At 35.5% G+C, this 21,004-nt stretch overlaps 1 protein-coding gene across 17 annotated transcripts in view; it reads left to right on the top strand.

Annotated features, from left to right (window-relative positions):
- LOC129762481 (protein lap4-like) overlaps window positions 1-12,714 on the top strand; it is a 175,883-nt gene extending 163,169 nt beyond the window's left edge. For 15 of the 17 annotated variants that reach the window (XM_055760773.1, XM_055760774.1, XM_055760771.1 and 12 more), the window contains 5 exons: window positions 1,490-1,753; window positions 1,848-2,082; window positions 2,349-2,564; window positions 10,940-11,536; window positions 11,595-12,714. In XM_055760773.1, coding sequence (XP_055616748.1) covers window positions 1,490-1,753; window positions 1,848-2,082; window positions 2,349-2,564; window positions 10,940-11,536; window positions 11,595-12,092 — 1,810 coding nt within the window. In that variant the 3' untranslated portion in view covers window positions 12,093-12,714. The remainder of the gene's footprint in view (window positions 1-1,489; window positions 1,754-1,847; window positions 2,083-2,348; window positions 2,565-10,939; window positions 11,537-11,594) is intronic. The other 2 variants (XM_055760776.1, XM_055760781.1) reach the window with 2 other exon arrangements.
- The last annotated feature ends 8,290 nt before the right edge of the window (window positions 12,715-21,004 follow it).

Raw genomic sequence — 21,004 nt, 5'->3', positions numbered from 1 at the left:
GTTTTCGCTTTTGACCCCTCTTGCTGAAAGACGAAGCCGAGCGTTATTCGTTTTCCAGACAATCTCGCAGAGGCTAGTTAATATTATTTTTCTGTGCGACAGTGCAAACTTTGCACTGAGCTTGCTTTGTGCATACTCTGAGAATGCATACTTAAACAAACGATTTTGCATGTCCGTTCAGCAATACAAAAAAAAATTGTGCTGCTTTTTTTATTTCTTCCCTTCAAGAGAATAATACACGATGGTTAGCTAGAATTATTTTCGTAATTGTATGTTCAAAATCATCCATAATTTTGACATATGTAAAATTTTTAGATTTTCATTTCACACTCCAAGTCTCAGGATGTCTATTTTATTTGCATATAATTTCTTGAACTATTTATATTGGTGAGCTTTTTTTTTGTAAATTGATTCTATAATTACAAAATATCAGCTTACACTGAAAGTTTTCTGGAATAATGGAATAATAAAGTTTTAATGGAATAATGGGATCGTTCATTTCTAAAAAATATCTATTATGTTCGTCTCCGTTCTTATGAAGTTTCCTATCTCCGAATGAATTCGTAGGCCAGCAAAAGCTTTGTACTCCTGCTTTCAGCTCGACACATTGATACTAGAAATTAATCATAATATATAATGAAGCCAGAATAACAATGTTATATTCGAGAATCACATTTCAACCCTCGTGATTACCCACAGTCAATTATTGTTGATTAGTCAGTTTACCCGCGTATATACATTAATTATAGAGATAGAGAGGCCACATTTCACGTTATTGGATTCGAAAGGTCTATTTAGGATTAGGATATGAAACCTAGGTTAGTATTGTCGAAAGAGCCATCTGAGGAAAGTTTAGGCATTTTGATAGCGATACCATTTTGTGTCATGTTTTTCAATTAGAAGTGCGAGAAGAATAAAATCAAAATAAACGGTTAGTCGTATAAAATGAAAATAAACGATCGCTTTTGCGTACCTTATTTTTTGTATTGCTCTGTTTTCTACCTCTGTCCATTACACACTCCTTCTTTTTCTCCTGGTTTGGAAAGTAACACATTCACTATTTATTTTCCCTCTTTTTTTCACAACAATGGTGGTTTGAGTATAACATCATCACGCACATCTCACTCTCACACGCTCACTGGGCAGAAGGGTTTCTCGCACACATCACTCGATCATCTCACCCTACGCTCACTTTCACTCGGTATGTGGCTACACAAAAACTCGGCGTGCTTCCAGCTGTTGTGTTGTGTCATTTATTTCCCCGAATATCTATATGTGTCACAATCATTCATTTATGTTTGCGAGCAAAATCATGCCAGAGAAAACAAAAAAAAATGCAAACGACAAATCTTTTCTCTCTACTCATTTGTTTCGTCCACATTTCTGTTTGTTGCGTCCTTCCGATAAAACGAAAAAAACAATCATTCACGTACCACAAAACCGTCACATAAAACGACGAACCAAAAAAAAAACCCCGCACACACGAAAGCCTTAACAATCAACCGCCAGCAACAACAACAACAACCACCTCAACAAACCTAGGGCTGGTCCATCATCACCCGACAATCCATGAGGAGGAGTCGCCGACACCCACCGGTTTACTGCAAGCGGCGGTTTCGCCACAGGTCAGAACCCCCGTTAGCCGTATTCCGATTCGGACGGCCAACGCCGAGAAGCGAGCCCGTGCCAGTGACATGCTGCCCCCGGAGTACGACGAGTCCAAGCTAAGCCCATCGGAGATCCGAGCGCTGAGGTAAGGATTCGTCTTCCAAAGTGGTCTCATTCCGCCGTTTTTCGTTGAAGTTCCCTCGTCTGATGGGTGATGGCTTTTGTTTTTTTTTTTGCAGGGCCCAAAAACGCGCTGCCTGGCGGCAGGCTCGCCTCAAGTCGCTGGAAAACGACGCCCTGCAAGCACAAATTATGATCCAAACCATGAACGCCGTTACGATGCACGAGGAAAATGGTCAACAACAACAACAACAGCAGCAGCAGACCGGGCCTAACAATCCGATCGTGCTGCACTTGAAGTCGGATTACGATTCCTATCCAGTGACCGGAAATAACAACGGCGACGAACAGCAGGTAGGTTCAGGCACAACTGATTCTAAGGACTGTTTTCTTCTCGTATCTTAGTTGTCACGAAACTGTGAGTTTAACAAGACTAAAAACCATTGTATCGCTAATAATCATTTCTGTTGTCCCCCCATTCTCTGAATGCTCGCCCCCTTTTAACTCGAATATACCGTAACCGCCGTAACCTCTGGTGTGCCACTGCACGCACCGTAATTTGTGTTGTGCATCGCTAACACAACGTCACACACACGTACGCCCCCCTCCTCGCATGCCAGACGACATCCAGCAGCGACGAGTACCCACCGATGATCGCACCGAAACCGGTCCGCTTCCCGCGGATAGCGATCAAGTCCAAATCAACGGGTAACGAGGTCGTAGTCCGCGAGACGGAGAAGGTCGTCGAGGAGAAGGTGATCCAGCAGCGGACGGAGGAGGTACCCGGGGGAGGACTCCGCACGGTCGAATACGTCGAGAAGGTCATCGAGACGGAGGTTAGCGAGCCGAATGATGGATGGGGTGTACCACATCAGTACCATCACCAACTCCACCCCATCTTCTACCCCTAGTACTCACACACACATACACCCATAGATGCGCACGCACTTTATAGTTACGCAGAAATTCGGTTGCACCTTTTGATTTTGACCTAGCGAGAATGAATGGATGTTGCTTCTTTTGTGTTCGTTTTGTGTCTGGTTTCCTTGAGTTGCTGTCGTTATGTCTTCTGATTTATCAGTGCTTGACAAAGAAGGGTGTTACGGTCAAAATTTGGTCGTGCATTAAAAAAAACCTGGATCCCCCTCATTTTGTAGGTTTGTGCGCGCACACAGAGCTATCGAATTCGTTAAAAGTGACCAAATCAACTGTCAATAAAAATATATGGGAAACGTTCATCGACAGCCGGGAAGTTTAGCTCGGAGGAAAATCGAAGCCGTAGCGATGCATCCAGCTAAAAAAAGCCCTCCAAAGAACCGTAACGCAATCGAAAATATTGATCAATTGCCTTGCGAGACTTGAAGAAGACTCAAAAAAAGGAAAGTGATGTTTGAGCTGGGCAAGCTCTTGGAGGAACAGTTCAAGTGCTTGACTGTCAAGATTTGACGATTTGACATTGAGAAATCAATGACGTCACTAACATCGTAGAGAGGCACCACGTGACGCTGGAGCAGTTCCGAAGGAATATCAGAGCCTCAACAACCTCAAACACTACGGCGCAATGAGCGAATCAGAAATTTAGCCTTCCAGTGACACTGTCAGGAAACTAAATTCGCCTGTTGTTGAGTTTGCGGTGGATTTTACCAAGTAAATAAAATTTTAACAATATAAATTGAGACATTGGAAAAAAGAATCATGAAAATATAAGCAAAAACTATTAAAAAAAAATTGAAAAAAAAAACTAAAATACAAAATGGGCTGGCGGATTTGGATAAGTGTAGCGGACTAAATGAAGATGAAGATGAAGATCGCGACTAGCTAAAATGTCACGAATTGTCATGCGCAAGGGAGTCCGTTGATCCTCTAAATTCGCAATCGGTGTAATTCTTTCGTTGCAAAATTCACTGCATGACAAAACAACGTGCTCTATATCATGATAACTTCTTCTTCTTCTTCAATGGCACTAACGTTCCTAGAGGAACTTCGCCGTCTCAACGTAGTATTACTTGCGTCATTTTTATTAGTACTTAGTTGAGATTTCTATGCCAAATAACACGCCTTGAATGCATTCTGAGTGGCAAGTTCTAGAATACGCGTGATCACAGTGCAATATCATGATAACCTCGACCACAAATTTATAAATTGAGAAACTAGAAACAAAAATTAACAAAATTAACAAAATCATTTCAAATCATCATTTGAAAAATTGAAATGAAAATCAAATCTAAAAATTATTAATTTAAAAATAACAAATCGAAAAACATTAAATCAATCTATATAAATAAAAATGGAAGACCAAATTTGTTGGTAAGCGTAAAAGCCGAGGAAGGAATAGTTCCATTTGAGCCGTTCTTATTTATTTGTATTTATCTCTTCCCGTAGATCAAGATTTTTGTAAAAAATTTGGGAAAGCTTTGAAAAATTCGAATAGTTCGCACCAATTTGAAGATCAACAAACGAATAGTTCGGGGATCAAACACATGAACGTTCTCTTAGTAAGAAAGTCAATTTTGGCAGGACGAAGTTCGCTGGGTCAGCTAGTTGAATAATAAAAAAAGGCTGAGACATTGACACTGACTGAAACGTTGATTCTATTGGGAAATAAAAAAAATAAAAAAATTAAGGTTTAAAAAATTGAGAGATTAAAACATTAAAAAATCGACAAATTGAAAAAAGAATAAAAATGATAAATTGGTAAACAAAATCAAAAAAAAAAATGATTGGAAAACTGGAAAATAGAAAAATCGAAAAATCTATGATTTGAATTAATTACAAAATGGGAAACTAAAAATAAACAAATAGATTAAAATTATTTCAAATGATCGAAAAATAAAAAAAAACAAAGAAAAATTTAAATAAAGAAATTGAATTTGAAAAAAATATATAAAATGGGAAGGTAGAAAAAAAAATCCAAGAAAATAAAAAAAACATTAATTATGTTTTTTTTATTTTCTTGGATTTTTTTGAAAATAATAATATATAAAAATAAAAAAAAGGAAAACTAAATCAAATGGGAAAAAATGAATTGAAAAATTAGAAATATTAATTATTAATAGAACAAAAACATGAAAAATCATTTGGAAAATGAAAATATATATATATATATATATATATATATATATATATATATATATATATATATACAGGTAAACTTCGATATAACGCACATTTCACTTTCCAAAATTGTACATTGTATCGAATTGTACGTTATATCGAAGCATAATAAAGTACTCACAAACGTAGTCTATATTACATTATTTTGTTGCTGTTTTAGTAAAGTTAATAAATAACTTCAATCAGAAGACGAAGCCAGCCTTTCTCATGATGTTTCCCTTCGTACTGTTGATTGAAGCTTGATTCATTTAGAATCCGGAATCACAAAACCAGCTGTATTCATTGTTCTATCAGAAAAAAAATATTAAAATAAATTTTCCTTAACACCTTAACACTTTGGAAATGTGTACGTTATATCGAAGTTTCCCTGTATATATATATATATATATATATATATATATATATATATATATATATATATATATATATATATATATATATATATGTATATATATATATTTATATATATATATATAAAATCGGCAAATTTAAATAAAAAATTAACAATTATTAATTTAGTGGATTAAAAAAATGGAAGAATGGAAAACTAGAAAACGGTAAAATAAAAAACATATATTATTTTTAAAAAACATGAATTGAGAAACAAGAAAAAAAAGTTGAGACTAATAGAAGAATTCGATTGGAAACAAGCAAAATTGAAAAATTAATTTCGAAAAAAAAAGGAAAACTAAATCAAATGGGAAAAAATGAATTGAAAAATTAGAAATATTAATTATTAATTGAACAAAAACATGAAAAATCATTTGGGAAATGAAAATATATATATATATACATATATATATATATATATATATATATATATATATATATATATAAATATATATATATATATATATATATATATATATATATATATATATATATATATATATATATATATATATATATATATATATATATATATATATATATATATAAATATATATATATATATATATATATATATATATATATATATATATATATATATATATATATATATATATATATATATATATATATATATATATATATATATATATAAATATATATATATATATATATATATATATATATATATATATATATATATATATATATATATATATATATATATATATATATATATATATATATATATATATATATATATATATATATATACAGGTAAACTTCGATATAACGCACATTTCACTTTCCAAAATTGTACATTGTATCGAATTGTACGTTATATCGAAGCATAATAAAGTACTCACAAACGTAGTCTATATTACATTATTTGGTTGCTGTTTTAGTAAAGTTAATAAATAACTTCAATCAGAAGACGAAGCCAGCCTTTCTCATGATGTTTACCTTCGTTCTGTTGATTGAAGCTTGATTCATTTAGAATCCGGAATCACAAAACCAGCTGTATTCATTGTTCTATCAGAAAAAAAATATTAAAATAAATTTTCCTTAACACTTTGGAAATGTGTACGTTATATCGAAGTTTCCCTATATATATATATATATATATATATATATATATATATATATATATATATATATATATATATATATATATATATATATATATATATATATATATATATATATATATATATATATATATATATATATATATATATATATATATATATATATATATATATATATATATATATATATATATATATATATATATATATATATATATATATATATATATATATATATATATATATATATATATATATATATATAAAATCGGCAAATTTAAATAAAAAATTAACAATTATTAATTTAGTGGATTAAAAAAACGGAAGAATGGAAAACTAGAAAACGGTAAAATAAAAAACATATATTATTTTTAAAAAACATGAATTGAGAAACAAGAAAAAAAAAGTTGAGACTAATAGAAGAATTCGATTGGAAACAAGCAAAATTGAAAAATTAATTTCGAAAAAAATTGAAAGATCAACACATTAACAAATTGACAAACTAAAAAAAAACAAAAAAAAACTGATAAATCGATAAATTGATAAATTGAAAAAAATAATAGAAAAAAATATATTAACAAAAACTTTTGAAACATCATTTGTAGCATGAAAAAAGATATTGGCCAATTGGAAAATTCAATTGAAAAGTTAAGGTTTGATAAATTGAAAAATCAGTACATCAATAAATTGACAAAATAAAGTTTGATTAAAATAATAAAAAATATAATTTGGCGAACTGAATCGGAGAAAACAAAATAAATTGAAAAACTGGAAAATTGCTAGATTAAAAAAATATTTTAAAAAAATATTCTTCAAAAAAATATATATTGAGAAACTAGAAAAAATTGAAAAAACATTAAAAATCAAAAATGGAAATATCTAGGAACTTAAATATATAAAACCTAAATAAAGAAATATATTAAAAAATTGTAAAGTTATTATTTAAAAAGTTAATGAGTTGAAAAAAATGTTTATGATGGAAATTTATAAATCCATCATAATATCATATTTTAATTGAATATTTCAATAACTAAATTGAATTTTGTTTATTGAATCAAAAATTTAAAAACTGCAAAACTAAAAATTCTAACGAAATGAGATTGAAAAAAATGAAAAAAATATAAATAAAATAATTAAGAAATCGAATAATAAAATAATTTATAAATTTAGAACTGAAAAGATGAAAAAAATGGAAACTATCATAGAAATAGAAAATCGACAAATCAAACATTTATAAATAAAAAAAAAGTCACAGGAGGGTTGTGTCCGAGACACGGTCGCATAGTTGACGTAGGATTCTGTTAGGCTATCTGTTGATTTTGGATATGTTTGAATAATTACATAGTTAAACTCTTTGATAATGATTTGGTGGCCCTGAAAAGGGCAGTTTTGTTTGGTTGTTGGGTATTGTTTGTTCACTCCACCAGTGTTTACCGATTGATGATGACAGAAGTATGGTGAACAGTCGTTGGGTAGTGCGTTTCAGATAGAAGATGCCGAAATGGTATGAGATATCATGAAACCGCCCTCTGTGACCCTAGACGAGATGCTGTGTTATGTATGGATAGAATAAAGAAAAAAAACTCACCTATGTAATATAAGATAATTACTAATACCGAACACAATTATCAATTTTTCTCATCAGTAAAAACATGTTACATATTTGAAAAGGAAATGGTAATTTTGTTTTATAATTTTTACTTTCTAATTGGACTAACAACACCTAATACTATATGTAGAGCATATGGGAAATCACTTTTTCGAATATTTCTTCACTTTTCCAATTTTTTTTCGCCGCATGAACTTTCCTTGGGTGAAAATGAACACAACAAAACAGACAGCTTAAATTGAACGGCCCGTTCTCGAGCGGAAACACACCTTGGTTTTTATTTATGAAAATTTAAATAAATCGTTTCATATATCAAGCCATTTTAACACAACTGCTACCATATACAATTTTAAAATTACACTTGTGCTAAATTTTTCACAATACACGATTGGATATTGATATGAAATTTCACGAAGCAACCAACATTAAATTACCAAATTAATTTTTTTTTTTGCTAGAATTGATCGTATCACTCACCCTACTTGCCATACAAAAATGCCCCCGACATGCATATATTTGCAATTTCTAATTCCCTTGGGCACCTTAGTTTTGATGTCTTTGTTAGGGAACACATTTCGGTGAGAACAAAAGCTCCTCCTACTTTCATGTATTTGCAATGTCATTTTCTCCCAGGCAGCTTGGTTTCGATGTCTCTGTTAGGGAACACATTTCGGTAGGAACAAAAGCTCCCCCTACTTTCATGTATTTGCAATGCCAATCACCCCAGGCAGCTTGGTTTTGATGTCACTGTTAGGGAACCGCCGCATGTGTCGTCAATTTCGACCAGTCAGAAGTGGATATTTCTGTTAGGATGAGAGTTGATATTTTTCAATTGTTCGATAGTTAGTTTCATGACATATATTATTTTATACAATAGAAAAAATTGTTATGGAGTGCCGAAATCGATTGACGCAAAAATTTCATCAATCCATCATGAAATGACTGAGCAATAAGCGTTTGAAATTGGACAATTTTCCCGATGTGCTCGATTTCCGATTTTCAATTTGTACCCCAATATGTTCCCGAAAGACGTAATCCTACGTCAAAACTGGCAAATAGAAAAAATTTCCAAAAAAAAAGCATTTAAAGCAAAAATTAAATATAATGATAAATTGGCAAACAAAATAAAATGAAAAAAGAATCTTCTGGAAAACATGAAAATTGTAGAATTGAAAAATTATAATTTGAAAAAAAATATGAGTTGCTGAAAACGATTCGAAGCAAAATTGAAAAATGATAATTAGTTTAGGAATTGAACAACTGTGACTCCTCAACTATATAAATTGAAAAAATGGTAAATTGAATAATTGGAATCAAATAACTGAAAACATGAATAAACAAAAAAACAAATTAAGAAACTAGAAAAACGAAAAGTGAATACAAAGTAATTGAAGAATTGAAACAAAAAAAAACAAAATTGAAAAAAATAACGATAGAAAATTGAAATTTCAGATATCAGATATTCATGAAACCCTTATTAATGGAAAGTTGGTAAATGGACTACTTGAACAATAGAATAATTTTCATTAAAATATTGAACATAATGAAAAACTGAAAATTTAAACAAAATCAAAACATTCATAAATGAAAAAATAAAAATAAAAAAAAAAACATTCACAGCAAAAATGGAAAATAATGATAAATTGATACACTTAAAAAATAATATAAATTCCAAAACCTGGAAAATTAGAAAATGCAAATATCAGTAAATCAAAAATTAGAAATTCTAAAATAAAAAAAAATAATTGTTCAGAATCTCTGGAAATTTCTCAAAAATTATCGTTTAAAGAACTGGAAAATGAAAAAAAAACAAAAACTTGTATGAAAAATTAATTATTGACGAATAAGTTGCGTTAATGAGTTAAGAAACCGAAAAACTGAAAACTACAAAAATCGGACATATGAAACATAGTAGAGTATTAGAATATTAAACAAATAAAAAATAAAAGAGGTTGAAAATTAATTAACTTAGAACCAAGGAAATCGAAAAATGAGTAAATTTATAAATTTAAAATTTCAAATATAAAAAAAAAGAATATACTTACACATTGGAAAACCTTGAAAATAGAAAAACAAAAATATCATTGATTTGGTAATTTTAGAAACTTTAGATATAAAAAAATATGAAAAATATTGAAGAAATGACAAATTAAAAATTAAAGAATTAATAAAATGTAAAAAATGAAAAATTTAAAGAAACTTTTTTTGTTTTTCTTTTAAGTTTTCTATAACGAAGAACGAATAACAAAAATATAGTGTACTGAGAAAAAGAAACAGGAAATTGATGAACATAAATCGAGACATCGTGAATCAGAAGAAAATTTAAAATTTAAAATGAAAGTGGTAATTCAAAAATAGAATAAATTTCAAGTAAAAAAACTAATTTGATTTTAGAGTGCGTTTCCATATCCCTCAGTCTAGTTGCTTAACTATTGTCCAACACTGCTGAATATTTTTACTGTATTCTATACTAATTGAACTTCAAACAGAAAAATAACTTATTTTTGAATTAAAAAAAATTATCAATTTATACGCATTCTCGTTTAACAAAATTATGATCGTAACACCCTTTGTATTCCGTAGTGATAGTACACATCGTTCAAAATTGAACAGACAGTCCGATCGATCGTAAAAAAAATACGAAACAATCTTCTCGACCTCATCACGTCACATTATTCCAGCTGATCCAAAAGAAATCATTTCCCAACTAAGCGCCCACATTCGAACTAACAGTTCATCATCAAATAACCACCGTTATCATGACCAAAAATGCATCAACCTCGGCCGGTGATCATTCAAGTCTTGAAGCAATGACTAACCTATCGGAATACGTAGCAAAATGGGTTCAGCATGAGACCAAACAAACCACCGCCGCCTACTAAAAAGCCAGTTCGCATATGAGCATAATTTTATTTCAGCAAGCTTCCTAGACAATTGCATGACGATAACTCAAAAGACATCCCATCACAAAAAGGTACGCCTCCCAATAATATCCTTATTTTCCCAACAGGTTGAAACGATGCGCGAGAAGATCATCATGCTCGAACTGGAGGAGCCCTCGTCGGGAAGCAGCGAAAAACAGTCACTCCAGCAGCAGCGCGATGATAAGGAGCGATTCGACGACCACGATGATTCCACCGAGGCGGCCGATGTGTCCCTGGAGGAAGACGAGTACGACTGCTCGGGCGATCAGCTCGATAGTATAGATGAACGTGAAGAGTCGCAGCATCAGCGCGTGAGAACAACGCTGCAGACAATCGTGGAGGTGGTTAATCCGGCCGTTGTGGGGGTCGGAGGTGGTGCCGGACAGGTCAACGATATCATCATCGGGCGCTACAACGACGACTGCGGCGGGGAGGATTCGTTCGCTTCGGCGTCATCGCCGTCGGCCTATGGGACGATGTTCGCCTACGAAGAGGGACGCTACGAGTCGATCAACGACAAGATGAAGAACGTTCTGCGGGAGCTGAAGCAGAACAAAAAGGTGAGACTGAATCTGTCCAAGAGTTTGACCGAGGAGGAACTTGCCGAGCAGGTGGATGAACCAGCAGCCGGTGAGGAGGAGGAAGACGAGGATGAAGAATTCCGACGGCAGGAGCAGATGATTGTAAGTCCAAAACATACTTGTATGAGATTATTTTGGAAACAAACAACCTTTTTTGCAGCAGCAGCAAGAAGAGGAAGAGTTCCGTCACTACGAGGAGAAAACCGGTGCAATAGGGACGGTGTTTATGGTGCGCGAGCGACTCATTAACGATTTCTACACCCACCAGAGTGAGCTGGCACAAGATCACCATTATCAGCCGCAGCCGCAGCAACAATCATCACTGGGGGAGGATTACTACGACGACGAAGACGGCTGCGAGGTGATTCAGAATCCCAACGCGCAAGCTTTCGAAGATGAGCTGGAAAAGATGCACAGCTTAACCAAGCTGCAAAAGCTGACGCTGCACGACGAAAAACTGAAAGCGGTCTTCTGCGATGATGGGGACGATGACGACTACGAGGAGGTGGTGATGGTGGGAGGCGATTCCACTGCGGGAGAGATTGGAACGAGTAGAAAAAGCAGCAGTGCGGGTGTGGAGAAACCGAGCGGCATTCCCGTTGCGGCCAGCAATGCTGGTTCGAAGAAGAAAAAGCGGAAAGGTAAGAAGAAAAAGTAAGCGCGAGAAAATTTTAGTTAGTAAGAGTGTCTCATCCGTCCCGAATCACAAATTGCGATGCAACAGGTAGCGTTTTAAGGAACGATACGCGCGAAACATTTACGTATGTTTTAACGTGGGTTCCTCTCCGCCTCGTGTGAGAGGAATATTAGTATTTTAATTCGTACAGGAACTATTCCATTCTTATTCCCATAATTTTATATTTGAGAGAAGAAGAGAGAGGGTCAGGGAAAGTAGCTAATCAATCGGACCGACAATAAATAAAGAGTTAAATGTTCGATTCATTGAGTAAAGTCTTAGTTCGCAGAGGGACTATTGTCGAAGTTTTTATTTGCTCGTACTATTCGAAGTATATTAATATATATTTATTTATGTATGTCGATCCCAGGAAATTCAATTCACAATTGTCTAATCATTTATTAATACTTGCAATGTCTAAAGTAAGAATGATTGAGAGGAGGAAGATGCATCCGAAAACACTATACTATATTGATTTAAGATGGTAAACGTTTTTAAACCAACCCTCTTATTAATTGGAGAGACATATTTTTCTCGATGATACTAAATAATAAAAAGTACTGTTTCCTCGAAACACGACGAAGCGGTCGAATCGATCGATAGAGATGGCGGCAGATTGTATGTGCAAGAAACAATCCGAACTTTCCCTGCCTGAATGATTGTGTGATGGTGAAACGAGTTTGAGCGCATTCTCATGTACAATAAATTGCCCATTTGAAGGACGTCAAGCAACAAATAATGCCTTTGGATCATTTCGCATAGGACCAATTTCATGCCAACTCGTCTTCAGCCAATCCATGCCAAACCGATATAGTGATTCTCAGATTTTCATTAAAATTGATAGTTTTGTTCTTTATCGCAAAATATTAAACCAGTATTTTTTTATTATTTTTTCCATTAGGGCGCCCATTTTCCTTCTAGGGTGATCTGAAAAATCAATAATCCCCTTTTTTCCAAAACTGTCCTTTTTCAAAAAATCATAACTTTTGAGCTACTCGACCAATTCAGATGATCGACATATCAAAATAAGGCAGTATTCTAGTCTAGAAATATGAAAAGAATAAAAAAAAATTCTTCATTTTTCTGATGTTTAGGCATTCAAGAAATATACCCTAGAAAAAACTTTTTCGAAAATCTTATTATTTACCGAGTTATAGCTATTTTAGTGACGCGGGATCTAACCTGGTACGGCCATAATAATCAACTTCAAACGTATTTTTCTCGAAACTAGTTTTTTTCAAACTGGCGTACACGATATCTCAAGTTAGACTGAACCGATTCATGTCGAATTTATATGAATACAATCTGCATGCATCTCTCTATCGCATGAACCTCTAGAAAATATTTTTTTTTAAATTTTACTATTTTTAAAAAAATCGGGAAACGTAGGAAAAAACGTTTCCAACCGCATTTGGTTTTTTAAACGGCCGTCATTTTGTCAAAAAACATGTTTTTGACTTGTCACGAGGTTCATGCGATAGCGGCATCTTTACTAATTCAGAATCTGTTCGATTTTTTTTTTGTTTTAGATAACCAGAAGGGCTGGAATCGTGTAAGCCATGGCACAACTTTTTTTTTAATCCCCTCACTTCATCAGCTCTTAACTATAGTTATGAATATGTTTTCTCCGTTCAATTTTTGTTTTATTGTTAAAAGATAGATGAACAAATAATAATATAATGGGATAGTAAAAATATCCTTTGTTTTAATTTACCGGAGCTCGTAAAAACGTTCGAAATTCCTGTCTCTACCAAGTATGGAAAAGATCATTCGCTCATTTCTCCACACCTAATTATAAATCACTCTTGTATCTGCTTGGAATAATCATGGCGAAAAGAATGCAGCAAGCAATCGTGAGATTGCACGAAGAATCATTTTTCATTTTCCGACCATCTTCTTTCGGGAATGAGAGTGAACATAACAAAACAAAGAGTGGAAAACAACATTCAATGAATGAATACTCCTTTGGAAGGATCGCACGGAACAAAATAACGAGTCAGTCAAAATAGACTGAATCTGCGTGTATGTATGATTTTCTTTTCCCTTGTAGTCTTTTCCTTGTCAGCATTTAAGTGCACATGAATCTACCTTCCTGCTCACCAATACCTTGCGTTAATATGGTCTTTTGCGTTGGCTTAGATCGTTTCATACTAGAACCTGAAAAATGTCATTCCAATAGTGCACAGGAAACAACTCGATTCCAACTATCTACCTATATTTTACTGTCGCGACCGAGGCTCAATGATTCCAGCCCTTCTGGCTCATTGAGTGAAAAACGAATGATTTTTCAGAGACACTCGCTGACTCAAGCAAAAGTTTCCAAATTGATTCTATCACCATCTAACGTCATTCCGAGAGGCAAGAGGTCCACGTTAAATGTTGGACACCAAGATGATGACAGTAAAACAAAAATTCACGTAATACAACAAAACCGATTGCTTATCTCAGTAAAATAGAAAACAAGGAAAGCTTACTTCGATGTTAATTACGTTGTCTGTAAATTTCACGAACTTTCTTGGGAACATCTGCCATTAGGTTCCGTATAGTATCCTCAGATATGCTGGAGGCGGCGCTTTTCCATCTCCTCTTGAAATCATTAATGCCATTCGCTTTCCTCTTAGTTTCGAGGAGTATTCGCTTAATCAGAGCCCAAATCCACTGGGCGAAGTTCTGGACAGTTCGGTGGATTTGCTGTTTTTGGCACATATTTGACCTCATGTGAATTATACCATTCCAGGATGGGTTTTGCATAGTGACAAGAGGCCAATTCTGGCCAAAACAACACTGGAGAGTTGTGGCTTCTTATGAATGGTAGCAACCGTTTCTGGAGACATCTTTGTTGATAGTGCTGGTAGAGACTAAAGATTTGGATTTTCGGCCACAACTGCATATGGCCTGCCAAACCAAGTACTTTTTGGGGAATTTAGACTGCTTCTTGGTCCGGAAACACTCGGCTACAGCATTTCTTCGCATTGCAGTATAAAAAGCGAGACCCGGAAGCTGTTTGAAGTCTTCGAGAACACAAGTTTCATTGTCCATTATGGTGCATGAACATTTTAGCAAAGTCTGGGTGTGGAGCACCTTAGCACGGCTTTTGCAGTGAAATTTTGCTTATCACGATTGGGCACCTTTTTCACTTTGTACGCCTTCAGTCCATGCCTTTGCCATGCGTTTTGTACATATGATTTCGATTTTCCAACCTTTCGAGCCACATTTCTAATTTTGGGATGTTACTCAATAATGGCAACTACCTTTCGGTCCATCTGTCGGGAGCATACTTTTCGATTTGTTCCGCTTCCAACTTTCCGATCCACAGCTATGCGCTGGTCAAACGATTTGCACACACTAAACACGGTACTCCTCGGCAGTTTTAGCTTTTTGGCGAGATTGCGTACCGACAGTGATGGATTTTGCTGCCGTTTGAGCAAAATGCGTTTGGGTACTTCCACTTGATTCAACGCCAATTGATTCGACGGAGAATAGAAAGGGTGAGTTTTATCTGAGAATGAGTGTTGTTGAACGAATTTCGATGCGATTTTGCCCATACCTGGTCTCTACACTAGAATATCCCCTTAAATGCATTTAGCTTGTCTTTTCTGAAAAAGTATTATAAAGGGTGTGTCACATCAAATTGCATCACGGAAAAAACGCTGTAGAAATTCGCCCAGTAGACCGATCCTTTTGAAAATTTTAGACAGTAAAATAAAAACTATTAAACAACTTTTGGCATTTTCTTTTTATTCATACTTCGAGCCCAAGCCCGTATGCTCGCACCTTCCTCTTTACCCCGTCCATAAGGTTCTGTGCAACGTCAGGTTGTAGTTTTTTTTTTTTGAACAGAAATCCATTTTCTCTTGAAGTCCGCCTCCGATTTGACAACTTTTGGGTTCTTCCGGAGGGCCTGCTTCATAATCGCCCAATATTTCTCTATTGGGCGAAGCTCCGGCGCGTTGGGCGGGTTCATTTCCTTTGGCACGAAGGTGACCCCGTTGGCCAGAAGATGGTCGGGCCCTCGTGCTGCTTCAATAGTGGTAGTAAGCGCTTCTGTAGGCACTCCCTAAGGTAAACCTGCCTGTTTACCGTGCCGGTCATCACGAAGGGGGCGCTCCACTTTCCGCAAGAGCAGATCGCTTGCCACACCATGTACTTTTTGGCAAACTTGGATAGTTTCTGCTTGCGAATCTCCTCCGGAACGCTGAATTTGTCCTCTGCGGAGAAGAACAACAGGCCCGGCAGCTGACGAAAGTCCGCTATGACGTTGGTTTCGTCGTCCATTACCAGGCAATGCGGCTTCGTCAGCATTTCGGTGTACAGCTTCCGGGCTCGCGTCTTCCCCACCATGTTTTGCCTTTCGTCGCGGTTAGGAGCCTTCTGAACCTTGTATGTACGCAGGCCCTCCCGCTGCTTGGTCCGCTGGACGAATGAACTTGACAAATTCAGCTTATTGGCGACATCCCGGACCGAACTTCTCGGATCACGTCTAAACTGCTTAACTACGCGCTTGTGATCTTTTTCACTGACGGAGCATCCATTTTTGCCGTTCTTCACCTTCCGGTCGATGGTTAGGTTCTCGAAGTATCGTTTTAGTACTCTGCTGACTGTGGATTGGACGATTCCCAGCATCTTACCGATGTCCCGATGTGACAACTCCGGATTCTCGAAATGAGTGCGCAGGATTAATTCACGACGCTCTTTTTCGTTCGACGACATTTTTCCAAATTTACGAAAAATTGACAGTGAAGCATGGCCAACGTGATCTATACACTCTTATCTGATTATAAGCGAAAGCTGAAGATATAATTCCTAAAAATTAAATTTCTACAGCGTTTTTTCCGTGATGCAATTTGATGTGACACACCCTTTACTAGCAAAGAAAATGTTTTTTTTTTGTAAGAGTTGTTTGTATTTCTTTTTAATTATCTTTGCTGTCATTATGAAACTGTGTATTCCATGATCTTGAAAATCCAAGATGATGGCTGCTACAAAATGACGGACTATATATTTTCTCAAAATTCAATCAATTTGGGTATCAAATAAAAGGGCTTACCTAGTAGAACATACGAGGGCGATCCGATAAGTACTTAGCCTTATCGCCCGATGGTGTTAGTATCGCAAGAGAGGTTACTTATCGTGCAGTACATTCTCGTAAACGGCTGCTGTCAAAATTTCAGCCGAATCGGACTCGTAGCTTCGTTTTGACTGTGTGTGGAAGCGGGCGTGTCCGAGGATTTTAGAAAAATGGAAAAAATGGAAATTCCGCCGTCGCCACGGCCAAATTGGTCGAATTGCACCTCAGACCTCAGCTGATTAAGCAATTTGGCATACTTAGTTTTACGAAAATTTATCTATTTATCTTGTGCCTGCACATTTCGGCCCGCGGCACAAAGCCTTTGTGCGAGGCGTTTAGTTTCTTGAAGAACTTCCGCGATTGTGAGCCTTAACCCTTTCCCGTACAACATCGAGCATCACTCGTGGGTACTTGAATAACATAGGGCGATAGAACGCTCAGCAGGCTAGTGAAATCACTTGATGTGTGACGTAGAAAATAATACGGGAAGGCGTTAATAAACGTAAAGAACGGTGCTGCAGGAACTCTTCCCTATACATTTTCGAGTCCATTGCCTTGTTTGTGACGAAAACCTTGGTTTTCCAGCCACAGCTGCCAATCCCTTGCTAAATCAAGAAGTTCCTGGCAAATTTATCAGCGAAAACGAACTTGAATTTGTTGAGAAGTTCTCCTCTGGCATAAGGCCACTGCCAAAGGAGTTGTCCCCAGCAAATTTAAGTTTTTCAGGCGCGGGAGCAGCCTAACTCCTTCTTCGCGCACGTTTCGTCATCCATCATAATGCATCCTTCGTATTTCGTTCAAACCTTGTTGTACAGCTTCCGATCGTAAGTTCCAATACGACGCGTCCTCTGTCGAACAGCAGTTGTACGTTCAGGGAAACATTTCAGCACATCTCTGTCGATTTAGCAACTGCCATCGATTTCGCGATTTTAGTACCTGAACACGACAAAATTTTAATGTGGGGGTCCAAAATCAAATATCTTCTCTCGGTTTCCATCCTTCACAACTTTTTCGAAACAAAAAGGATCATCGTGAATTTTTTACCGTCGAAAGATACAGGTTTTTCAAACAGTTTGCTGTCAAAAGATTTCTGATACGCCTACTACGACCGATGCTATAAAATGAGGGGCTTAGAATGCAAGGGGTGTAAGTGACTTGATCGATTTCTCTTCATCAACTTTTTCTTTAGTTAATAACTCAATTGCTCAATTGCGATTTCTTGCAATAAATTCTCAGACCATCAGAGATGCCAGATTAACAGATATGTTTGTAAATTTACAGACATATCTGTAAAATACTTTTGACGTGGGACTACGTCTAACCGGAATATATGGAGGGTAAAATGAAAACCTAAACACAGAACATGCAGGAAAAAATGAAAGATTTCGAATGCTTATAGCTCGAACATTTCGTACTGGACAGGAGAGATGTTTGCATCACTTGATAGGGAATATTTCTACGCATCTATCGCAACTACAAACAAAATGTTGTTTTTCATTAGATAAACAATTGAATAACTGTAAAATATTAGGCGTTATCTAAACGCCCTAACTGCATCGTTTTGATTGGCCCGATTTACGGTTTCCCTAACACAGCCATCAAAACCAAGCAGCCTTGGGGAAATCGGCATTGCAAATACATGAAAGTAGGGGGACTTTTGTTCTCATCGAAAAATGTTCCCTAACACAGACTTTAAAACCAAGCAGCGAAATCGGCATTGCAAGCACACGAAAGAGCCTAGAGGCGAGTGAACTGAAAAGTTTAAACCCTCTTAAAGCCAAAAAGAAGAAAAAGAACACACGAAAGTAGGGGGAGCTTTTGTTCCCACCGAAATGTGTTCCCTAATAGAGATTTCTAAACCAAGGTGCCTGGAGAAATCGGTATTTCAAATTCATGCAAGTCGGGGGTATTTTTGTTCCGACTGGAATGTGTTTCCCTAACACAGACTTCAAATCCATGAAGCCCGGGGAAATCGGCATTGCGAATTCATACAAATCGGGGGTATTTTTGTTCTGATTGAAATGTGTTTCCCTAACACAGACTTCAAAACCGAGGTTTCTGGGGAAATCGGCTCTGCAAATAAATGCAAACTGCGAGTACTTTTGTCCTCGCTTGCCTTTGTGCAGAGTGGAATATGTCTGTCCTAACATGATCTTCTAAACTTAGGAATCTGGGAAAATCGTGCAGCCACTAGAAGCGAATGAACTTCCCAGTTTCAAGCAAATTCGAGATTCGAGAAGTATGTACACTTTTGGGATGTAAACTTCTGAGGGAAATGTAAAATAAAATAATCGTTTGATAATTTTTTTTTGTCTTTATTGGAAAGATTTTCAGCCTTAGGCTGGTTCATCAAACGTTTGATAATTCTTCCGTACATATATTTTGTTCTAGTCATCATACCAAACGTAAAAGGTCCGTCATTAAATTTACTTGTAACGAAGAACAATCAATCACAATAAATGAATTGACTTTACACGGCATTTGTTCATTTTTTTCACTCACAGAGCAAATATATTGAACTCAATTGAATTTGGAAACTGTTTAATTCAATCAAGAATTTAATCAATACAAACGAATGATTGCTAAGCTAAGGTAGTTCCACGTGAACCTTGCGGTTATATCATAGATATAACCCACTATTTTTTTTAATTTTTGTTGCATACTTTTTGGATACAACAATATTTCACAGGTTTTTGAAAAATGAGATCTCTATTTATCACATCAAAGATATTTTAATCATCGTATTACATTTTTTCATAGTTTTAATACATAAAAAGTTTTTATATTTAGTTTATATCAATACACATGACGTTAGATCTATTTTTTAAGTAATTCATTAACACTTTGTCGTCCGGCGTAACCAAACTAGCGCCTAACTGCCGGTGTCACCACAGTGATTACGTGCGCAAAATAGGTCGCATTGCAGTGATGTCGTGAGCATAGTATCGTTCAGTAGCCGACGACAGTATTTCAGTATCTTTTGCATTTTGTTGGTGTTTTGTTTGGTAACAATAAATTGTATACGTCAGCGTTTTTCATGATTGCATAAGTACTTTTGCCCTGAAATCATTTCAGACGAAACAGACAATACGATTCTTCACGATGAATGAAAAATTTCATTAAATGTATGGATTGTAGAAATATACATGAAATTATACAGAGTTATAAATTATACAAGCACTTAAATTTCTTCTTAAATTCTGCTTCAAATTTGCTGCTGTTGCGTACACTCTGTTGTCTTTAATCGAACTGGTGTGCTGTCCTTGTACAGCAAAAACTATCATCCAATCCGTTGGCGGAGTATGTTCGATTCTTTTGCAGGAGAGCTGTTGATTGCACTCTAGGGTCTGGGATAGTCGTCGAGGGATTGCATCGTATGCATGCATCTGTTCTCTCTTCAGTGCGCTTGCGACTGTACAATTTTGATAGAGATACATCGTTACATTTCAACCGGAAAAGAAACCTCGTGAGAAACCGTAATACGTTCTCCATAATTAGGCCGATAGTTGCCTCAGAAGATTACGTCCAACATCAACACGAAGCGCAGATTGCTTTACCGTTATATTCATAACCAGTACTAGCGGATCGTAACTACGCGGATTTCATTTGGCCAGCTTCACTAGCAAAACTGTTTTCACCGACGTTAGAAAAAAACGTCCCCAAAACATTTCACTTTTACTATATTTGAACGTACCAAAATTCGCCAATGTCGAATTTCGCTCCCACAAAAAAAAAGTTTTTGAGTGAACTAAGCGTTATTCGTAGTTTGTGGATATTCGGTCAGGTTCTGATACCTTGAAATATGAGATTGTCTTTCAGAGATGCA

This window comes from Toxorhynchites rutilus, chromosome 1, assembly GCF_029784135.1.
Source record: "Toxorhynchites rutilus septentrionalis strain SRP chromosome 1, ASM2978413v1, whole genome shotgun sequence".
NCBI classification, from domain to species: Eukaryota; Metazoa; Arthropoda; class Insecta; order Diptera; family Culicidae; genus Toxorhynchites; species Toxorhynchites rutilus.
The sequence above is the reverse complement of the archived record's forward strand: the minus strand, read 5'-3'. Positions and strand labels throughout refer to the sequence as shown.